We start from the raw sequence: 20487 nt of genomic DNA on the forward strand, positions 1-20487 counted from the left end.
GAGCAAGGTTTACGCCGTTTTAGGCAATATTCATGCAGTGTCACGGCAGGGGACACCTGAAATGGGTTTCACACATTGTACCCATCCGGGGAATAGAACCCAGGTTTTCGGTGGGACGAGCCAAAACTTGAACTACCAGGTACCCCACTTTTGAGCGACTTGGATCCATCCAAAATAAGTCGAAGGATACGCTTCTATGGGTTGTCTCCCTTCCCCCTTTAATTTCCTTCAGAGGGTTTCTAGGTTATACTACACTAAATGAGAATCGCTTGCTCACTGAGCGTGAAGTGTATGTAAACAAATGAAGAGATAGAGACATGTGACAGCTGTGATTGGATGAAATAGTGTAAGATGTTTATGTTTTTTAAAAGCATATCCAACCAGCAATTAAAACTGACCGCAATTTTAAGTATTCAGTGCTGTGATTTTCATCACCATGACTTATGCTTATTGTGTGTAAAGATATTTTCCAGTAGGTGACATTTGGTGCGGATCTGGGGTTGATGTGTTCCGCTTCCTGTGCTCGCAAAACAAGCCGGACAAGTTGGCCATATAGTGTGTTTTTATGGTAGTTTAAAGGCCAGAGTGTACCCATGTGCACATGGAATGGCTGTTGATAGCCTGGATTATTTAAAAAAAAATATAAGGCTACTATAGAAGTCTATGGGAAAACATGGGTGGTGTGTAACCTCTAGTCTCTCGTACAGACCCTGAAGCAAATATATCCAAGAAAGCCCACGCAAGTCTAGAAAATGTGGCAAGTCTAGATTTCCTCAGCTTCAGGGTGAGATCCAGTTGTCCAGCCATAGGAATATCAAGAGATGCTACCCTTAGCTGGTATCCCTGCTTGTTCTCAAAATAGATTTGGCGACACTTGATACTCATTACCCCCAAATCTGCCCACACCACTGGCAGTAGGACCAAGAGGCGGTGGGGGCAGTAACTATTCCTGTCACACACAATTAAAGCAGTAGTGGGTGATAAGAACCTTTGTACATGTTGTGAAATTCCAAGAAATTATCCCTCTGCAGATTTGTTTAGTCTCTGAAAATGAAGAAAGTCTCAGGGCTCCTTTTCATTATATTATATATTTTTTTACTATGAACATTTTTCGGTAAAATATGTTCATTTCAGAGACTAGCTGTTAGTCTAGAGGGTTTCATACGCCGCTTTTAGCAATATTCCAGCAATATCACGACGGGGGACACCAGAAATGGGCTTCACACATTGTACGCATGTGTGGAATCTAAACCCGAGTCTACAGCGTGACGAGCGAACGCTTTAACCACTAGGCTACCCCACCGCCCCTGAACACATTATACAGAAACAACATGAGCGACAGTGAGTTTTTAAGTTTTAAGAAAATGTTCCATGTGGTTTATGGGGAAGTGAGCTCGAGGTTGGGGTTGTCAGTCACCTTCCATAATTAATCACCGATCCCGTTGCACCAAACACACGCATGCGCATGCACACACACAAATCAGACAAATTCCGAGTGATGAACATGTCTATAGTTTATTCAGTAAATGATAGATGGTTTACTAGTTATAGCTTAGAAAACCTTCATATGTTTTGACAAAATCAGCTATTTGTAAACTGCTTTAACCTCGTTTTAATATTTGCATATCTGAACAACTACTAGACCAATTGTATAAACCGCTTGAGAGGGTTGTATTTGACGATATATTGCAGCTTAGCCATCACAAACATACAGGTGTCCGATTTAAGGCAGTGTATGAAATATGGCCCGTCCGACCGCCCGAGACTGGTTATATTTCAGACGGACGGTCTAGATTTACAGCTAGCCAGCCCCATGGTCTGGTAAAAAGATTAGATGTCATATACATCTGAGTCATATTTTGTTGTCTGGTCTGGTTAAATACATTTTGGACTGGTAACATTTTTAAGTTGATGTCTGGCTGGGGTTTTGGCTTTTTTCATACACTGTTAAGGTAATTCTTTCTTTCGTAATTTCAGTCATTTTCAAGAAAATAATCTGTCGCCAAAGCTGTTATGTTCAAAACCATATAAAAAGAGTAAAATAAAAGGTGTAATCAATTTACGGCGCTTAATGAGAATTTCAGAAAACATGATTGAAAAAACATCAGGCTGATATTTAAATACTCTCCTATTCCATTATAATGATTAAGATTAAACAACAGAAAATAGAAATCTTGAAATTAAATAATGACTAATATCTTTTGTCTTGCTGTGTTAGTAGCATGAACAAAATACTAACGGTAACCTACAATCCGTTTCCATCATGAACAATCAGTACATGTTTTTATAAGATTATATTGAGGAGTTTCCCCATGTAAGTATTATGGAAACTGTTGAGCCATGTTCTGATCACTAGAATCATAGGAGCTGTATAAAAACGAATATCTCCCTCTTATTTCTGGAAAATGCCAGCATTCGGTTGTTCTCGCGCACTGTCTGTTCGATCAGGGTCTGCATCTGCCGACGAATCTCGGGTACAGGCAGACTTCCCGGATGTGGTACCTGTTCAGGAGCCAGCACAGGAATCTCTCCAGACCCAGACCATAGCCGCCATGGGGACAGGAGCCGTATTTTCTCTGTAATAAGATGCAATATTATTTCAAGGTAGTATTTAACATCAATAATAACATCACTCGATATATGTTATGTATATATATGTGGTTAACTCACTTAAAGCACTCACTATATGTTATGTATATATATATGGTTACATCAAAGAAATCACTCACTATATGTTATGATATATATATGGTTACATCAAAGATGAATTTCTCCACTGACTTGGGGGAACCAACTGAAAACCTTACCCACATGGATTGCATGAGGATCATGCATCAAATTGCAGAAAAGCATGTGCAAACATCCTGCATGTGAATAGCTGCGGGTAAAGTTTTAAGAACCGGCCAAGTTTCACCGAGTTTCAACGTTTATTGAACTCATGAAAATAATCTTTTCAATGTTACGAATTTGATTTACAATACACCAGTTCATGGGTAAACCTTTAAACAGTATGGAATATTTTGCAAAATCTAGTTTAGAACAATTAACTGAAGTAAGTGGCTACATTTACACTAGTGAGTCTAAACTTTTGATAGGTAGTTTATTCTGTTTTGGATGGTTTTTTTTACTAAAATGTCAGGTCAGTTACTTGTGGTCAGCAGGGATTCCAAACTCCCTTACCTATTGCTTAGGTACTGAGAGTACTGAGATACTAGCTAGATTACTTTAGTTCCGCAAAATATATGCGATTTTCATTGGAGTGTATTCTTAGCCAGCTTACCACCTGGAATATACAATGACAGAAAGTTGTCTCACCTGGTCGATGTACCAGTAGTAGGGTGTGACGTCAATACCCTCTCTCTTGAACCAAGCCTCCAGCTCATCCTGATCGGATATCCTCATGGATCCACCGATTATCTCCCCTACATTGGGCATCAGGAGGTCAACCTAAACAGTAGCAGTAATGTCAAAGTAATTTCTAACATATGGAGGTGTTCGTTATACATGGTGAACGGAATCTGCTGTCAGACAACAGTCAAACCTCGCTTATCTGGACATGCGTTTTCTCTAATTTTGTCTGGATAAACGAAGTTCCGTGTATCTGAATGTATCTGATGTTTTTTGTCTATTGTTTAATGCCACTCTCAGAATATTCCGGCTAAAATCGATCAACGCAGTTGACAACCGATGACATGTGTCAACCAAGCGAGCCTGACCGTTCGTCGCCTCTTACGAGAAGCATGGGTATCCGAAGACCATATCCAATTCGGAACTTCACGGGCAGTACCTTATGCAAATGGTGAATACCGGAGGTACTGCCCTCTAAAGGTATTTGAGTGAGGGATAACTAGGGCAGGGGACACCACAAATTTGCTTCTACATCATGGAACGAGACACACTCATGAGTTATTTAACGGCATGTGAAAGATTCGAGACCGGTCTCTTCGGTGTGACTGGCAAACGACTGAACCGCTAGGCTATTCTACCGTCCATTGTGGTCCACTTACCGAGTCTGTGAGTCTGTGGTCAGCCTGGCTACGTAGCATGTAGAAGGACTTGATCTCTGCTGGGAAGCGACACAGGAAGATTGGCTCGTTAATCTGGTCCGTCATCTTCCTCTCGGGTGCTTCCGGGATGTCCTGAAAGGGGGGAACGAAGGAGTGAACACGGATTCAGTGATTTAGACTGACTGAGTTTAGTTTTACGCCGCTCTTAGTAATATTCCAGCAATATCACGGCGGGGGACACCAGAAATGGGCTTAACACATTGTGCCCATGTGGGGAATCGAACCCGGGCCTTCGGCGTGACGATCCAACGCTTTAACCACTGGGCTACCCCACCGCCCCCCAGTGATTTAGATTTGATGTAACTCCATACATTGTCCTTATGGTCGACATATGATTGTTTGAGTGTATGTTGTTTTACGCCGCAATCAGTAATAGTCCAGCTATATGGCGGCGGTCTGTAAATACTCGAGTCTGGACCAGGCAGCCCAGTGGTCAATAGCATGAGCATCGATCTACGCTACTGGGATACGATGACGTATGCCTTTAATCAACCTGAAGCTATGTCAGTGCTACAGAGTACAGAGAGGGTTAATCTATGTAACTGTTAAATACCCCACTACTTCCGGCAATGCCTTACAGAGGGGTGTTTACGTTTACACCAGCTCTTAATCTGTGCAAAGAACATCGAACCTTACCTAAGTTGTAAACTTATGTCAAGACCCCTGCTTTTCCTGTTTCGTACATTTTCACATTCGTTGAAATAAGGCTGCTCATAGACATGGACGAGTGAGTTAGTAATTGCTTTTAGCAATACCACGGCGGGTGACACAAAATATTGTACCCATGATGGGAATCGAACCCGGGTCTTCGGCGTGACGCTTTAACCGCAAGGCTTCGCCACCAGCCCTTGACATGGACGAATCCAATAAGTCATGTGTTACTTACATCACCGAACTCGTACCAGCTGCCATCTTCCTTCTTGATGTCATGTTCCTTGAGGTACGTTAGAGCCTCTGTGTACTGCATCCTCCGGAATGGCTTCTTCGGTGGCTGGAAGTCCTGGACAAGAGAGAAAAGAAGCCGTGTGAAGCCTGGCAGTGAGTCTTTTTGTAATGATGGTAATTATTGACATTACTGCTTAATACATATACACTATAGTAGTTGAAGATGTATCAGTTTTACTCCTTTAGAGTTGGGCCGCCTTAGTGTGTGAGTGAGTGAGTGAGTTTTACTCCGCTTTTAGCAATATTCCAGCAATATCACAGCTGGGGTCACCATAAATTGGGCATTTTACACATTGTACCCATGTGAGGAATCGAACCCGGGTCTTCGGCGTGAAGATCGAACACTTTAACCACAAGGCTACCCCACCACCCCTGGGTTGCCTTAAGCTTGTATCTCAGGCTAAAGGACACTTAGAGAAGGTGCAGTTGCCCTTCCTGGCACTCCGCGTTAGGGGTTGGGAAAACAACTGGTCCGCTCGAAGCATACACGCACGCACAATTGAGGAGTTTCCCCATGTAAGTATTATGGAAACTGTTGAGCCATGTTCTGATCACTAGAATCATAGGAGCTGTATAAAACGAATATCTCCCTCTCTTATTTCTGGAAAATGCCAGCATTCGGTTGTTCTCGCGCACTGTCTGTTCGATCAGGGTCTGCATCTGCCGACGAATCTCGGGTACAGGCAGACTTCCCGGATGTGGTACCTGTTCAGGAGCCAGCACAGGAATCTCTCCAGACCCAGACCATAGCCGCCATGGGGACAGGAGCCGTATTTTCTCTGTAATAAGATGCAATATTATTTCAAGGTAGTATTTAACATCAATAATAACATCACTGATAATGTTATGCATCATATATGTGAACTCAATAATAACATCACTCGATATATGTTATGTATATATATGTGGTTAACTCACTTAAAGCACTCACTATATGTTATGTATATATATATGGTTACATCAAAGATGAATTTCTCCACTGACTTGGGGGAACCAACTGAAAACCTTACCCACATGGATTGCATGAGGATCATGCATCAAATTGCAGAAAAGCATGTGCAAACATCCTGCATGTGAATAGCTGCGGGTAAAGTTTTAAGAACCGGCCAAGTTTCACCGAGTTTCAACGTTTATTGAACTCATGAAAATAATCTTTTCAATGTTACGAATTTGATTTACAATACACCAGTTCATGGGTAAACCTTTAAACAGTATGGAATATTTTGCAAAATCTAGTTTAGAACAATTAACTGAAGTAAGTGGCTACATTTACACTAGTGAGTCTAAACTTTGATAGGTAGTTTATTCTGTTTTGGATGGTTTTTTACTAAAATGTCAGGTCAGTTACTTGTGGTCAGCAGGGATTCCAAACTCCCTTTACCTATTGCTTAGGTACTGAGAGTACTGAGATACTAAGCTAGATTACTTTTAGTTCCGCAAAATATATGCGATTTTCATTGGAGTGTATTCTTAGCCAGCTTACCACCTGGAATATACAATGACAGAAAGTTGTCTCCACCTGGTCGATGTACCAGTAGTAGGGTGTGACGTCAATACCCTCTCTGGAACCAAGCCTCCAGCTCATCCTGATCGGATATCCTCATGGATCCACCGATTATCTCCCCTACATTGGGCATCAGGAGGTCAACCTAAACAGTAGCAGTAATGTCAAAGTAATTTCTAACATATGGAGGTGTTCGTTATACATGGTGAACGGAATCTGCTGTCAGACAACAGTCAAACCTCGCTTATCTGGACATGCGTTTTCTCTAATTTTGTCTGGATAAACGAAGTTCCGTGTATCTGAATGTATCTGATGTTTTTTGTCTATTGTTTAATGCCACTCTCAGAATATTCCGGCTAAAATCGATCAACGCAGTTGACAACCGATGACATGTGTCAACCAAGCGAGCCTGACCGTTCGTCGCCTCTTACGAGAAGCATGGGTATCCGAAGACCATATCCAATTGGAACTTCACGGGCAGTACCTTATGCAAATGGTGAATACCGGAGGTACTGCCCTCTAAAGGTATTTGAGTGAGGGATAACTAGGGCAGGGGACACCACAAATTTGCTTCTACATCATGGAACGAGACACACTCATGAGTTATTTAACGGCATGTGAAAGATTCGAGACCGGTCTCTTCGGTGTGACTGGCAAACGACTGAACCGCTAGGCTATTCTACCGTCCATTGTGGTCCACTTACCGAGTCTGTGAGTCTGTGGTCAGCCTGGCTACGTAGCATGTAGAAGGACTTGATCTCTGCTGGGAAGCGACACAGGAAGATTGGCTCGTTAATCTGGTCCGTCATCTTCCTCTCGGGTGCTTCCGGGATGTCCTGAAAGGGGGAACGAAGGAGTGAACACGGATTCAGTGATTTAGACTGACTGAGTTTAGTTTTACGCCGCTCTTAGTAATATTCCAGCAATATCACGGCGGGGACACCCAGAAATGGGCTTAACACATTGTGCCCATGTGGGGAATCGAACCCGGGCCTTCGGCGTGACGATCCAACGCTTTAACCACTGGGCTACCCCACCGCCCCCAGTGATTTAGATTTGATGTAACTCCATACATTGTCCTTATGGTCGACATATGATTGTTTGAGTGTATGTTGTTTTACGCCGCAATCAGTAATAGTCCAGCTATATGGCGGCGGTCTGTAAATACTCGAGTCTGGACCAGGCAGCCCAGTGGTCAATAGCATGAGCATCGATCTACGCTACTGGGATACGATGACGTATGCCTTTAATCAACCTGAAGCTATGTCAGTGCTACAGAGTACAGAGAGGGTTAATCTATGTAACTGTTAAATACCCCACTACTTCCGGCAATGCCTTACAGAGGGGTGTTTACGTTTACACCAGCTCTTAATCTGTGCAAAGAACATCGAACCTTACCTAAGTTGTAAACTTATGTCAAGACCCCTGCTTTTCCTGTTTCGTACATTTTCACATTCGTTGAAATAAGGCTGCTCATAGACATGGACGAGTGAGTTAGTAATTGCTTTTAGCAATACCACGGCGGGTGACACAAAATATTGTACCCATGATGGGAATCGAACCCGGGTCTTCGGCGTGACGCTTTAACCGCAAGGCTTCGCCACCAGCCCTTGACATGGACGAATCCAATAAGTCATGTGTTACTTACATCACCGAACTCGTACCAGCTGCCATCTTCCTTCTTGATGTCATGTTCCTTGAGGTACGTTAGAGCCTCTGTGTACTGCATCCTCCGGAATGGCTTCTTCGGTGGCTGGAAGTCCTGGACAAGAGAGAAAAGAAGCCGTGTGAAGCCTGGCAGTGAGTCTTTTGTAATGATGGTAATTATTGACATTACTGCTTAATACATATACACTATAGTAGTTGAAGATGTATCAGTTTTTACTCCTTTAGAGTTGGGCCGCCTTAGTGTGTGAGTGAGTGAGTGAGTTTTACTCCGCTTTTAGCAATATTCCAGCAATATCACAGCTGGGGTCACCATAAATTGGGCATTTTACACATTGTACCCATGTGAGGAATCGAACCCGGGTCTTCGGCGTGAAGATCGAACACTTTAACCACAAGGCTACCCCACCACCCCTGGGTTGCCTTAAGCTTGTATCTCAGGCTAAAGGACACTTAGAGAAGGTGCAGTTGCCCTTCCTGGCACTCCGCGTTAGGGGGGTTGGGAAAACAACTGGTCCGCTCGAAGCATACACGCACGCACACACAAGCACGCAGCCACACACGGGCACGCACGCACGCACGAAGCCACATGCACGTGCGCAACCACACAAGCAAAACTCCACACATATACAAGCATTCACACATCCACAGACACACAAACGTACAGACAAACACAAGAATTGAAATAGCCAACACAGGCATCCACAGTCATGAGCATGCCTGCACACACAAGCATCCACTCATACAAACATGCAGACACACACAGGCCTACCCACTCACGCACGCACACACACATAAACAAACTGACACACGCGGACATTCACACACGAATCTTAAGTAGGGCCTCTTACTGGGTTCAGTTCATACACGATTTGACCGTACGGGCTCTTCAGCACTCTGTCCACGACGTCGCACACCAAGTCTTCTAGTCGGTCAAGCAGACCGTCGAAGTCGATGAAGGAACACTCACCCTCCACATGAGTGTATCTGGAAGAATGAAAACAATAGGAACTATCAGGACATTCCTGCATAACGATAAACAGGCATACGGACATGGCTCTCCCCTAAGTGCGGGTTAAGCTATACAAGTATAAACACATCCCACCAGTGTTTACAGTGTGGACATGGCTGAATGACTCACTCATTCACTCACTCGCCAACTTCACTCATTCACTCACTCGCCCTCTTCACTGGCTCACTCACTCTCTCACATGCCCACCCACATCACTCACTAAAACTTTCCCATCCACTCACTCATTTAGCTACCCACTTCACTCACTAACTCAAGCACCCATCTACCCACTCATTCACTCACTCACTCACTTACTCCGCGAGGTGGCGCCTTGTCTTGGAGCTCTCGGGCCTGTATGACTGTGCGATACAGAAGACATCCCCCAGAGAGGGCAGGCATGTCTCCAGGTACAGCTGGGAACTCGGGGTCAGGTATGCCTGGGGGGACAACAGAGTGTCATTCATTACCCGAGAAAATATTACAGATGCAATATAATATTTATAGTGATATGATATTTATAATATTCATAGTTTACCAAATTTTCGTTAAATCTTTCATGTTGAAATGATTTACTGTGAGGTAGTTAGTGAGTGAGTTTGGTTATACGCCGCTTTTTGACATATTCCAGCAATATCATGTCGGGGTACACCAGAAAGGAGCTTCACACATTGTACCCATGTGGGGAATCGAACCCCGGTCGTTGGCATGACGAGTGAACGCTTTAACTACTAAGCTACCCCACCGCACTTCACCACATTTTTGTGACAACACAAATCGCACACAGTTAAACATAAGTTTGTCAATCAGAACTGAGGATGTTGGTAATTTATCTTTGGATCAGGTCAATCATATTTTGAAATTCCCTGTAAACAATTTCTTCACGGTTAGTTTGTTTATTAATTTCAGTTACGATGTAATAGAGAAAAGTTGATTCCTTTGCGTCTGAGAAACCTGTCTTTTGTACAGGAGTAAAGTGGAATTTCATCCTTGAACTGTATCATTTTTATTTGTTTAGTTTAAGGAGCCGCCTAAAGCATTCAAATTTTTCAAGATGAGTTTCTTAATTAATTTCTGTAATGAATTACAAGTGAGTCTGTCAGGAAAGGACCGTGGGTTCGAACCCCTTATATTGTGTCTTCGTCATTACGATGGCCGTGCGCCAGGGTTTCACAAAAATAGTACATTCTTAGACTTGGGTATGGTGAGTTAGTGAAAATTGTCAAGCTACTAATGTTACTCTTTGCTGCTTCACAGAATATATTTTTGTATATTTGTCTCACGTTCAGAGGGTAGATATAAATTGTGAGGTATCATTTTTAAAACAAACAAGAAAGTGATGCTTTTAAGATTATTTCTTCATTTCGACCATTGAGTTACAGCTTTTGAAAAATGAACCCTTAAACACTGGTGGAGACATTCACCAATTTAGGGTGGATAAATTTCTGATATGTATAACTCACGTTTTCCCCTCTCAGCATCATGTGTCTGTTGTCCAACTGCACATCCACGTGGACCTCCTGGTGAAACACACAATAAACATTTAATAAACAAATAATAAACACACAGTGATTACATCATTCATGAAGAAATGATAAATCATAAAACATTAAATTAACGAAAACATCCCCCAAATAAAATACCCACAGTGAAATAATATTAACATATTTATTATCTAAAAATACAAATGTATTAAATACATATATATTAATAAAAAAATATTAAAATGCATAATAAACACGAGACAATTACGATAAACATTTTAAGAACGACGATAAACATGTTACTGTCAGGTCTGTACCAGTACAAATAAGGATGAAAGCCTTGGTTGTGATCGATATATATTTCAATTCAATAGTTGACTACTGCCTTTTGCCACTGGCCGTATGCTTCAAAAGTATTGATAATGACTATCGGTAAAGAATTATTTGGGCCTCGGGACATTGGTAATGTCTTTGAATCCGAGTAAATATTTTGGTCTTGTTTCAAACCATATTGCTATAGAACAACTTTGAACCTAGCCCAAAGCTATTGATTGAAACATGATTATGGTGTTTTTACTTACTAAAGAAGCCTGGTTAATATGTACTACTCAAACAAAGTTGAGAGTAACAGATTATTTCAGATAACTTTCTATTTTTGAGAGATTAACTATAGTAACAAATGATTCATTAACAAACGTGATATGACAACATCTGATATTCTTTCATTTCTTTTGAGTTGAATACACAATTTATCCTCAGCATTTGGCCTCTATTTTCGGGACAGATTGGGATATTGTACCTCATTCAGCAGGTTGTCAGCACCGCCTGCCGGGGATGTTCCAATCAGTTCCCAGTAGTCTGCATATAGCTCATGACTATCCGGTGCCTGAAACAGGGTAACAAAAAGATCAGAATTCTTGTGATGGCCACCATATTTTATCATTTATCAGCTTTTGCAGTTGCTGAAGTGTACGACATCACGATAATCAAGCACCAAACTATCTATCTTGAATTGTGTTATTGTAAGAAATATTAAGTTCATTTAAACATATACTGAACAACATTAGAAACGCACCACACTAAAATGCACCGAAGATGATCAGATATCATGGGTACATTTCAGTCTGACAGGGATATTTCGTATTATATGGGTGGTGCGTTTCTAATGTTGTTCAGTATAGTTTTAAGCCTACACAAGTTATGTCCCTTCAAATTTCGTTCGATAAAATGTTACTATTCGTATGTGACAATATTCATGTAACGATTTGCGCTCCATACGGTGGAGAAATAGAAGAGAAACAGATAAAAACGCTTGAAGGAAACACCAAGGAAATCTACACGACCATTTGCCAAGTATTATGGGATTGTACGGTCCATGTGAATCCGATTTACCCTTCAGATTTTAGAGGTGCTTAATTATAGCATTTTCTGGAACTGTTGGTGCATATCACAGTAGACAAAACTGAACTTGATCAGCGGCAATATAATCATGGACGATTCTGTCAGATATGTACTGGAATCTAAATATGTTGTACAGAAAATATATCGAGGAGACTGATGAAGAATGATTTAGAGCACAACAACCATCAATTCAAGTCCCTTGTGTTCATTAAGCCCCCACTTGGGGTGAGTGAGTATGGTTTTACGCCGCTTTAATATAGCAATATTCCAGCAATATCACGTCGGGGGACACCAGAGATGGGCTTCACACATTGTACCCATGTGGGGAATCGAACCCCGATCTTCGGCGTGACGAGAGGACGTCTTGACCATTAAGCTACCCAACCGCCTCGTGCCCACGTGTAAACGTGATTCTCTTGCATTGCATTGCTTGACGCGTTCCTATGCATCATTGTGTCGTTATATTACATCTGTTAAATGAAAATGAAAGGGATGGGTGGGGTTGTCCCCCTTGGAACGTAGGGAGGTGGGGTTGTCCCCCTTGAAACGTAGGGATGGGTGGGGTTGTCCCACTTGGAACGTAGGGATGGGTGGAGTTGTCCCCCTTGGAACGTAGGGATGGGTGGGGTTTCCCTCTTGGAACGTAGGGATGGGTGGAGTTGTCCCCCTTGGAACGTAGGGATGGGCGGGGTTTTACACCTTGGAACGTAGGGATGGGTGGGGTTGTCCAACCTGGAACGTAGGGTTGGGTGGAGTTGTCCCCCTTGGAACGTAGGGATGGGTGGGGTTGTCCAACTTGGAACGTAGGGATGGGTGGAGTTGTTCCCCTTGGAACGTAGGGATGGGCGGGGTTGTCCCCCATTGGAACTTACGGTCTTCCCAGCTGGCAGCTCTTTGATGACGCCAAACACAGCAATGGTAGCCTCTGTTGCCAAGGTCAAGGCCTCGTAGGTCTGGCACTGGATAAGACACGTGATATAATCAACACGCATACCGTCTCTTCATCGTTTATACGTCGGCATGCCGTTCTGACGTCGTGTTTACTGATATTTGATGCTCTAGAACATGTTTATACGTACCTTCCATCAAGTAACACTGTAGGTCATGTTGCAATAAAGCAACACAGTACGTCTTGTAACAATCAAATTACACTAGTACTGTAGGTCATGTTGCAATAAAGCGACAAAGTATGTCATGTAGCAATAAATCGAAACAGTACGTCTTGTAACAATCACGTAACACTGTAGGTCATGTTGCAATAAAGCCACACAGTACGTCATGTAATAATGAAACAAGACTACGTCATTTAGAAAAAAAGCCACACAGTACGTCATGTAACAATCAAACTTCACAGTACGTCATGTAACAATCAAACTTCACAGTACGTCATGTAACAATCAAACTTCACAGTACATTACACACCGCATTCACCTGTACACCAGATAAACTAATTCGTCAAGCTCCTATGTACGTCATGTAAGTGAAACGTAGTGCTCATCTGTACGTTATGAGAGCAAAACACTTAATTCACCTGTATACCACACGAATTTGCACGTCATCCGTACCTGTACGTCATGTAGCACGCACTGCAGGAAGCCACTTCCATCTCGCAAAACCACAAACATCAGGTTTTTGCCTGAAATGGAATTATTTTCTTTTCATAAATACATTCTGACGGATGGTCAAGTGGAAAGAGCGCTTTCCCGGAGATTGGAGGGTCGGTGGTTCGATGCCCGGTCTGGTCATAACCAAACTACGTCAAAGGACGTGGTTGTATTTGCTCTGCCTGGTGAGTGAGTGAGTGAGAGTGAGTGAGTGAGTGAGTGAGGAGTCAGAGAGTGAGTGAGTGAGTGAGTGAGTGAGTGAGTGACACTATAAGACCGACACATCGCGGTGTGAGAGCAATAACCTTAAACGCAACGATGAACCTCGTTTCACTTTACCTAACATATTCTGTTAGATCATATCATCAAGTTACAAGATGGCTCAATGTTATTAATATCCACAGACATTCATGTTCAGTAAATAAGTTGAACTCTGAAACTATAATCTTTCTTCCGTTGTTTGCACTGTACCTTGCCTCCTTAAACGATGTACCCATCCTTCAACCTTGACCCTGGTGTTGCGGTTTCTAGTTGCCTCCCTTATCCGGATCTGCAACAGTAGACTTGAATGCAGTGCATGCAGTTTGTTGTTGTTGTTGTTTTGACATTAACATGATGCACACACACGCACGCACCACGCACATTAAACCTTAACAAATTGCCGTATGGTAATATGCGAACAAACAAGTTTCGCATCAAGATCTCAGAATGTTTTCAAATTGTGTAAACGATAAACATGGTGAGAGAGTGAGAGTGAGTATGGTTTTACGTCGCTTTTGGCAATATTCCAGCAATATCACGGCGGGGAACACCAGAAATGGGCTTCACATATTGTACCCATGTGGGGAATCGAACCCGGGACGAGCGGACGCTTCACCCACAAGGCTACTCCACCACCCCTATGGTAAGATGAATTAAACATGGAATAGGTTTGAACGACCCGTACAAGTAAACCATATTATCTGTCCTGTACTATCAAAGTGATCAATTATCGGCATTTGGAGTGAGTCATCAAGTTTAGTTTTACGCCGCTTTCAACAATATTACAGCAATATCACGGCAGGGGACACTAGAAATGGAATATACACAGTGAACCCTTGACGAGAATCGAACCTGGGTCTTCAGCGTGACGAGTGGACACTTTAACCACTAGGAACTTGGCATTTGGATCTTGGCATCTAATCTGTGATCTGACTCACCAGTTTCGGCTTGGGAAGAGTGGTATCCATCTTGATTGTCACCTTCCTGGTTTCTGCCAGGTTCCTCTCCGTCCTCATGGCGTCCTCCGCCTGCAACAGTCACAACATCATCATCACATGCACCAAACATGTAAGGCAACACCATCGCAAATTGCATCAGTCTAAATTATTGACAGCAACATCACTATTGACCCGTGACGATCAGGGTTAGAATTGTTCTTCAGCAACCCATGTTTGTCATAAGACTCGACTGGGTGGTCAAGGTCGCTGACTTGGTTGACACATGTCATCGTAACCTAATTGCGCAGATCGATGCTCATGCTGTTGATCACTGAATTGTCTGGTCTAGACGTGATTATTTACAGACCGCCGCCAAATAGCTGAAATATTGCTGAGTGCGGCGTTAAACAACAACCAAACAAACAAAGAAAAAGTAAAGTTTCGAGTTCACATGTACAGTAGAACAGATTGGATTCTGTGAGGATAAAACTATACACAAAAACAAATAACAGTAAGAAGTGATGCATTGACGAAGGAACGTACTGCCACGAGCACATTTTTATTGGCTGTGTTTTCCCACACATTAATATTGGCTAGGGAACGAGGAGAGAGGTAACAAAACGTTTGTGCCTCAGAGCTCTTTGTGACAACTCGGGACAACATAGACCAACATCTAGTTTCTGAAATGAACATATTTTACAAAACAAACCCAACAGTTCCTACTTTATAATAATATGATATTATATAAAGGAGCCTAGATACTTTCTTCATTTTCAGAAACTGAAACTGTGGAAATCTAAACTTGCCACATAATCTAGACTTGCATGGGCTTTCTTGGATATATTTGTTTCAGGGTCTGTACGACTTGGGACAACAGGAATAACGGGTTACGGAAAGGGACGAGAGGTGAAGAATGAGTCACGGCAGCATTCGTTGACAACTCGTGTTATTCCGGTACAAGCCCAATCGGAATGTGGCCAGTGGGGACTCGAGCGAGTGATGCGATCCATTATCGTCATCGTCTGGCCGGACAGGATACCTACGGGTGATATAGGACTCCAGTTGTGTCAAATCGACTCAAATGCAGATATGGGGCTTTCAGGATTCAAGGGAAAGTCGTGCCGTGTTGCTCTGGTGGATCCACATTTTAGACCAACTCGTGCCATTCCGAGACTACACGAATACTGAAAAGACTCCAGTGACGAAGTCGCGTTGACACTGCTGCAGCGAAGCGAGAGGAATGTTTGTGAATGGCACGTGACACATAACAGCGCCGACAAGTCTTGTCAACTTTAGGACACCAGTGAGGGTTTTTCTCAAAACCAAGTTAGTCAATATTTATAGCACCTATTCAGCAGTAACGGCATACATTATGAAATTCGCGTTTGCTGATTAACGATAATGTGGAATTGGTGCAAAATCGCAGTTTATATTTAATTAATTACAAATAGGTCCATAGAGTCGGATTGGGTATGTTTGCTTTTGAACAATTGATAAATTAAATACTTTCAAAAATACCAATTTAGTGGAAAGAGATCTTAATAAATGTTATAATTTTTAATAGAATTTTAGAGGCTTTGTTTATTGAATTTCCGTAAAGGATCGAACCCAGAATTTATCGAACACAGCTTTCGGGTAAATCGCAACTTCAAAATCCGACAAGCGTTTTATTATAAACATATTTGCAGGAATACCCAAGAGCGTTTTACGAAAAACTAATCAAACAAACACTGTTTCGTTATAAATAAACACTGTTGCGTCTCAAACAAACATTTTCTTTTCAAACAAACACTGTTGCCTTTCAAACAAACACTTCTGGATTTCAACCACCCAACTTCAACCACAAAACCACAGCCACCAAATAAATAAGCGGAGGGTTTTAGGGGAAACAAAATCAGAAATGTACCTCTCGAGTAGATTTGTATTCTGCGCTGCTTTGCTCCTTCTGCCAAAGTTTCAAACACTTTTTGTACTGAGACTTGGAAATGACGTCATAATCCTGAAATGGCAAGATCGACAAAAATGATTTCATATTTTACTAATATTTTTCATAAATCCTGGGGTGTTTTGCTTAATATCCTGTTATAAATCTTGTGGTGTGTTACTTCACTTAACCATGTTGTAAATAAGTCTGTTATGTGTATTTTCTGTAAATGTAAGGCAAGATCGCATGCAAGCATACTCCAAAAATTATCATGATACCTGTATCATTTTTTAGATTAACAATTATATTTACCGTGCCCGATTTCGTCTCGTCTCTCGGGTCAACGTGAATTGTAGGGAAGGGCTCCCCTCCAACATGGCGCATAGCCTTAAACATAAAATAAAGATCATAGTATACAAACTCTCTCTTTAATAGGGGTTCGATTCCCCACACGGGTACTATGTGTGAAGCCCATTTCTGGTGTCCCCCGCCGTGATATTGCTGAAATATTGCTAAAAGCGGCGTAAAAATAAACTCACTCACACTCTCTTGAAAAAAAATTGAGGATATACTAAATTAACTAAATTGAAGTAACTAAGTTACCTGATTTACAACACTGCTGTGCAACAAAAAATACTGTTGAAAGTGCCTTATAAGCCAAATTTATTTTCAAACACATTTTCTAAATTATTTGAAAAAATAATATGATTTTTGAAAATGTTTACCTGGAGAACCGTCTTAAAAGGCTTCTCCTTCGTACCGCCCCCTTCCTTATCGTCACCCCTCTTCTCCGACGTGTAGATGTCGCCTGAAATGACCATTGAACAACATACACATAATTGAAATAAAGATTGAATAATACATTGCGTAACCCTTGACTTTCTTCCCATACCTTCGGGGCGGTAGAGTAGCGGATGGTTAAAGCGTCCGCTCGTCACGCTGAAGATCCGGTTCCATTCCCCACATGGACACAATATATGAAGCCCACTTCTGATGTACCCCGCCGTAATATTGCTGGAATATTGCTAAAAGCGGCATAAAATTATACTCACTCACGCACTTCCGTCCCTTCAACAGAGGATTGGTTAAACCAAACCAGTTTGGAACAAATAGTGTGGCTAACCTAGTGGTTAAAGCGTTCGCTCTTCGCGCCGAAGACCCGGGTTCGATTCCCCACATGGCTGCAATGTGTGAAGCAAATTTCAGGTATCCCCCGACGTGGTGTTGCTTGAATATTGCCAGGAGCGGCGTAAAACCATACTCACTCACACTTGAATCAATAGTTTGATTTGTCGCTTAATGCCGCGATTCCATCTCCATGAAGACGGTTTGTTATTATCAAATCAAATAGTGCCCGACATCATAAGCATCGATCTACGCAAAGTATACGAGGACATGTATCAACAAACTAACAAAACCTACAACAAAATCGCAACAATATCACTGTGGAATCCTGGACGGTGGGGTCGCCTGGGAGTGAAAGCGTTCGCTCGTCACTCCGAATACCCCACACGGGTACAATATGTGAAGCCAACTTCTGGTGTACCCCGCCGTGATATTGCTGTAATATTGCTAAAACGGCGTAAAACTGAACTCATTCACTCACTCCTGAACGGTGACACAAAGCTGTGGTATAACTCACCCGTGCTCATGGTCGTGTCGATTCGATTCCAGGTTAACTGAAGAACTGCAGCCCAGCACGCACGATATATAGTTTTAACTGTGCCTATTGCGTCAGACAAACCCGCGTACAGAGCACTTCCCGGGAAAGGCGGTTTCTCGGTGTTAAAAGCGACAAGGTATTCCTCGGAAATAAAGCTATCTTTAGCGCACAGACAAGGCTACAATCTGGTGGCATGAAGTTGTTGTCGTCGGATAGTGGTATTAGATAAATGATCCTGTTATCAGTCTCAAGGCCAAGCGGTTTTAATGTATAACCAGTTTACATATAATTTTTTCCAAATTTGTATTATAATAACTTAATGATGTCAATAATGTTTTACTAATATTCGTTTTACTAATTATTTTTATTCAGATGTGTAACCGGGAGCTACACTCTCCGGTTTAAATTAATAATAATAAGAACATGTTTTATTGTTGATTAATGTTATATTATTTTATGTTTGTGCATGCAGTAATATGTATGAATTTATAAATTGTGTGTTAACTGTGTATTTAACTGTAAAGGAAAGTTGTATGTGAGAACCGGGAGCGCAGATAGTAACGGATTATAGATAGTAATTGGATGTCCGAGGCGGGGTGACATCGGATAATATAACAAGTTGTAATTGAGTTCTTGGGCCATGGTCAGAGGGAGATTACGACTCGGACCATGTCACAGTGGACAAGGGGTAATGTAGCAGGGGATTAATAGAGCTGAATGACAGTGGCAACAAGGTACAAGCCTTGTTACCTGTCACTAGTACAGGGGCTTGTAGTCGATCAAGGCTTAATAATTAGGTATAGCATATGACATCTAAAGGACAGTCCAGCAAAACAGTCATGTTCTGGACTTCTGATTTGATGAATTATGGTCTTTGATGTAGGAATGTTTGGGGATAAAACTAGGGGGAAAAGTTAGGTTCGGGGAGACGGTTTGCGGGACTAACGTTAAGTGGTCAGAGGTCGCTGCGCTCCCGGACATTCAGAATTACTTACAGCACGCTTGCTAAGTATCTGAATTGTTAAACCGTTGATACTAAATAAAAACCACTAGACGATCCACGAAGTTTTGACTTTGATTGTTCCTGTTGCCGGCCACCTGCGAGAAGTTCCAAATTAAAAGAACCAGGTTACAGATGTATGCATTTTGGACATGGTAGAACTATTGTATAGGTTCTCATGATTACAAAATGTTTCATGTGTATCAAAACATCTGTCAAATAAAAACATCTGTTATTACCAACAAAAAATATTACAGTACTTTCGTTTTAAAACCTGTGGTGTTACTCCGTTACTATTTACCCGGTTTTATGAATTTGTATTGCATTTATATTCTGGTAAATATTTCAAAGGAGTATTTTGTGTCTGACGATATACCCAAAACACCTGACTTTTTTAATGACGTATGAAATTTGATACAGAGAGTACGAAGATGATAGTGATTTTCTTTTTAGAAAAACGAACACCTTTTAGTTGGAGGCGGCAGCTCGTTTGTTTGTTGTTTAACGCAGCATTATTCCAGCTCTATGGTGGCGGTCTGTAAATAATCTGGTCTGGACCAGACAATCCAGTGATCAACAGCATGAGCATCGATCTACGCAATTGGGATACGATGACATGTGTCAACCAAGTCAGCGACCTTGACCACCCGATCCCATTAGTCGCCTCTTACGACAAGCATGGGTTACTGAAGACCAGTTCTAATCCTCATCTTCACGAGTCGGAGAACAAAATACCGCCCCGGGTTTTAGAAAACAGTATGTCGGCTCTCTCCAGAACACCATTGGTGTTCTAATCCGGTTCTTCACAAAAGCCTGAAGGCTGCAAATTCCCATACAAGTGTAGAATTGATGGTAACAACAGGGAAAATTGGGACAAAGGTCTGTTTTGCATCATCAGAACAAACTTAATAGACAGTAACACCAGTAAAATAAGTAATAGCGAAATTTGATACTCCTGTAAATGTTGCAAACATATTTTTCATAGAAAATGAGGATTATAAAAGCGAAATGGTATTCAAAAG

The 20487-nt window shown here is 41.9% G+C and overlaps 1 protein-coding gene across 1 annotated transcript; it reads right to left on the reverse strand.

The window, feature by feature from the left end:
- Positions 1–1498: 1498 nt before the first annotated feature.
- LOC124287051 (asparagine--tRNA ligase, cytoplasmic-like) lies at positions 1499–18597 on the reverse strand. Its single transcript, XM_046723521.1, has 17 exons — positions 18445–18597; positions 17528–17610; positions 17115–17189; positions 16785–16877; positions 14879–14968; positions 14151–14229; positions 13641–13711; positions 12948–13034; positions 11474–11560; positions 10650–10710; positions 9883–9939; positions 9509–9698; positions 9033–9168; positions 8165–8278; positions 7221–7352; positions 3316–3447; positions 1499–2576 (listed from the first exon to the last, which is right to left on the reverse strand). Exons 1-17 carry the CDS (start codon positions 18452–18454, stop codon positions 2445–2447), a joined length of 1629 nt encoding a protein of 542 aa, XP_046579477.1. The 5' UTR covers positions 18455–18597; the 3' UTR covers positions 1499–2444.
- Positions 18598–20487: the final 1890 nt, after the last annotated feature.

Source organism: Haliotis rubra, unplaced genomic scaffold (genome assembly GCF_003918875.1).
Source record: "Haliotis rubra isolate DU_JTF1 unplaced genomic scaffold, ASM391887v1 Scf4, whole genome shotgun sequence".
Classification (NCBI taxonomy): domain Eukaryota; kingdom Metazoa; phylum Mollusca; class Gastropoda; order Lepetellida; family Haliotidae; genus Haliotis; species Haliotis rubra.

Excerpts from the sequence above, each read along its gene's own strand:
- LOC124287051 (XM_046723521.1), bottom strand. Across the intron at positions 10,711-11,473 it reads CTGACAACCTGCTGAATGAG|GAGGTCCACGTGGATGTGCA; the intron begins GTACAATATCCC and ends GTGTTTCACCAG. Across the intron at positions 9,940-10,649 it reads GCTGAGAGGGGAAAACGTGA|TGCGGTGGGGTAGCTTAGTA; the intron begins GTTATACATATC and ends AATGTGGTGAAG.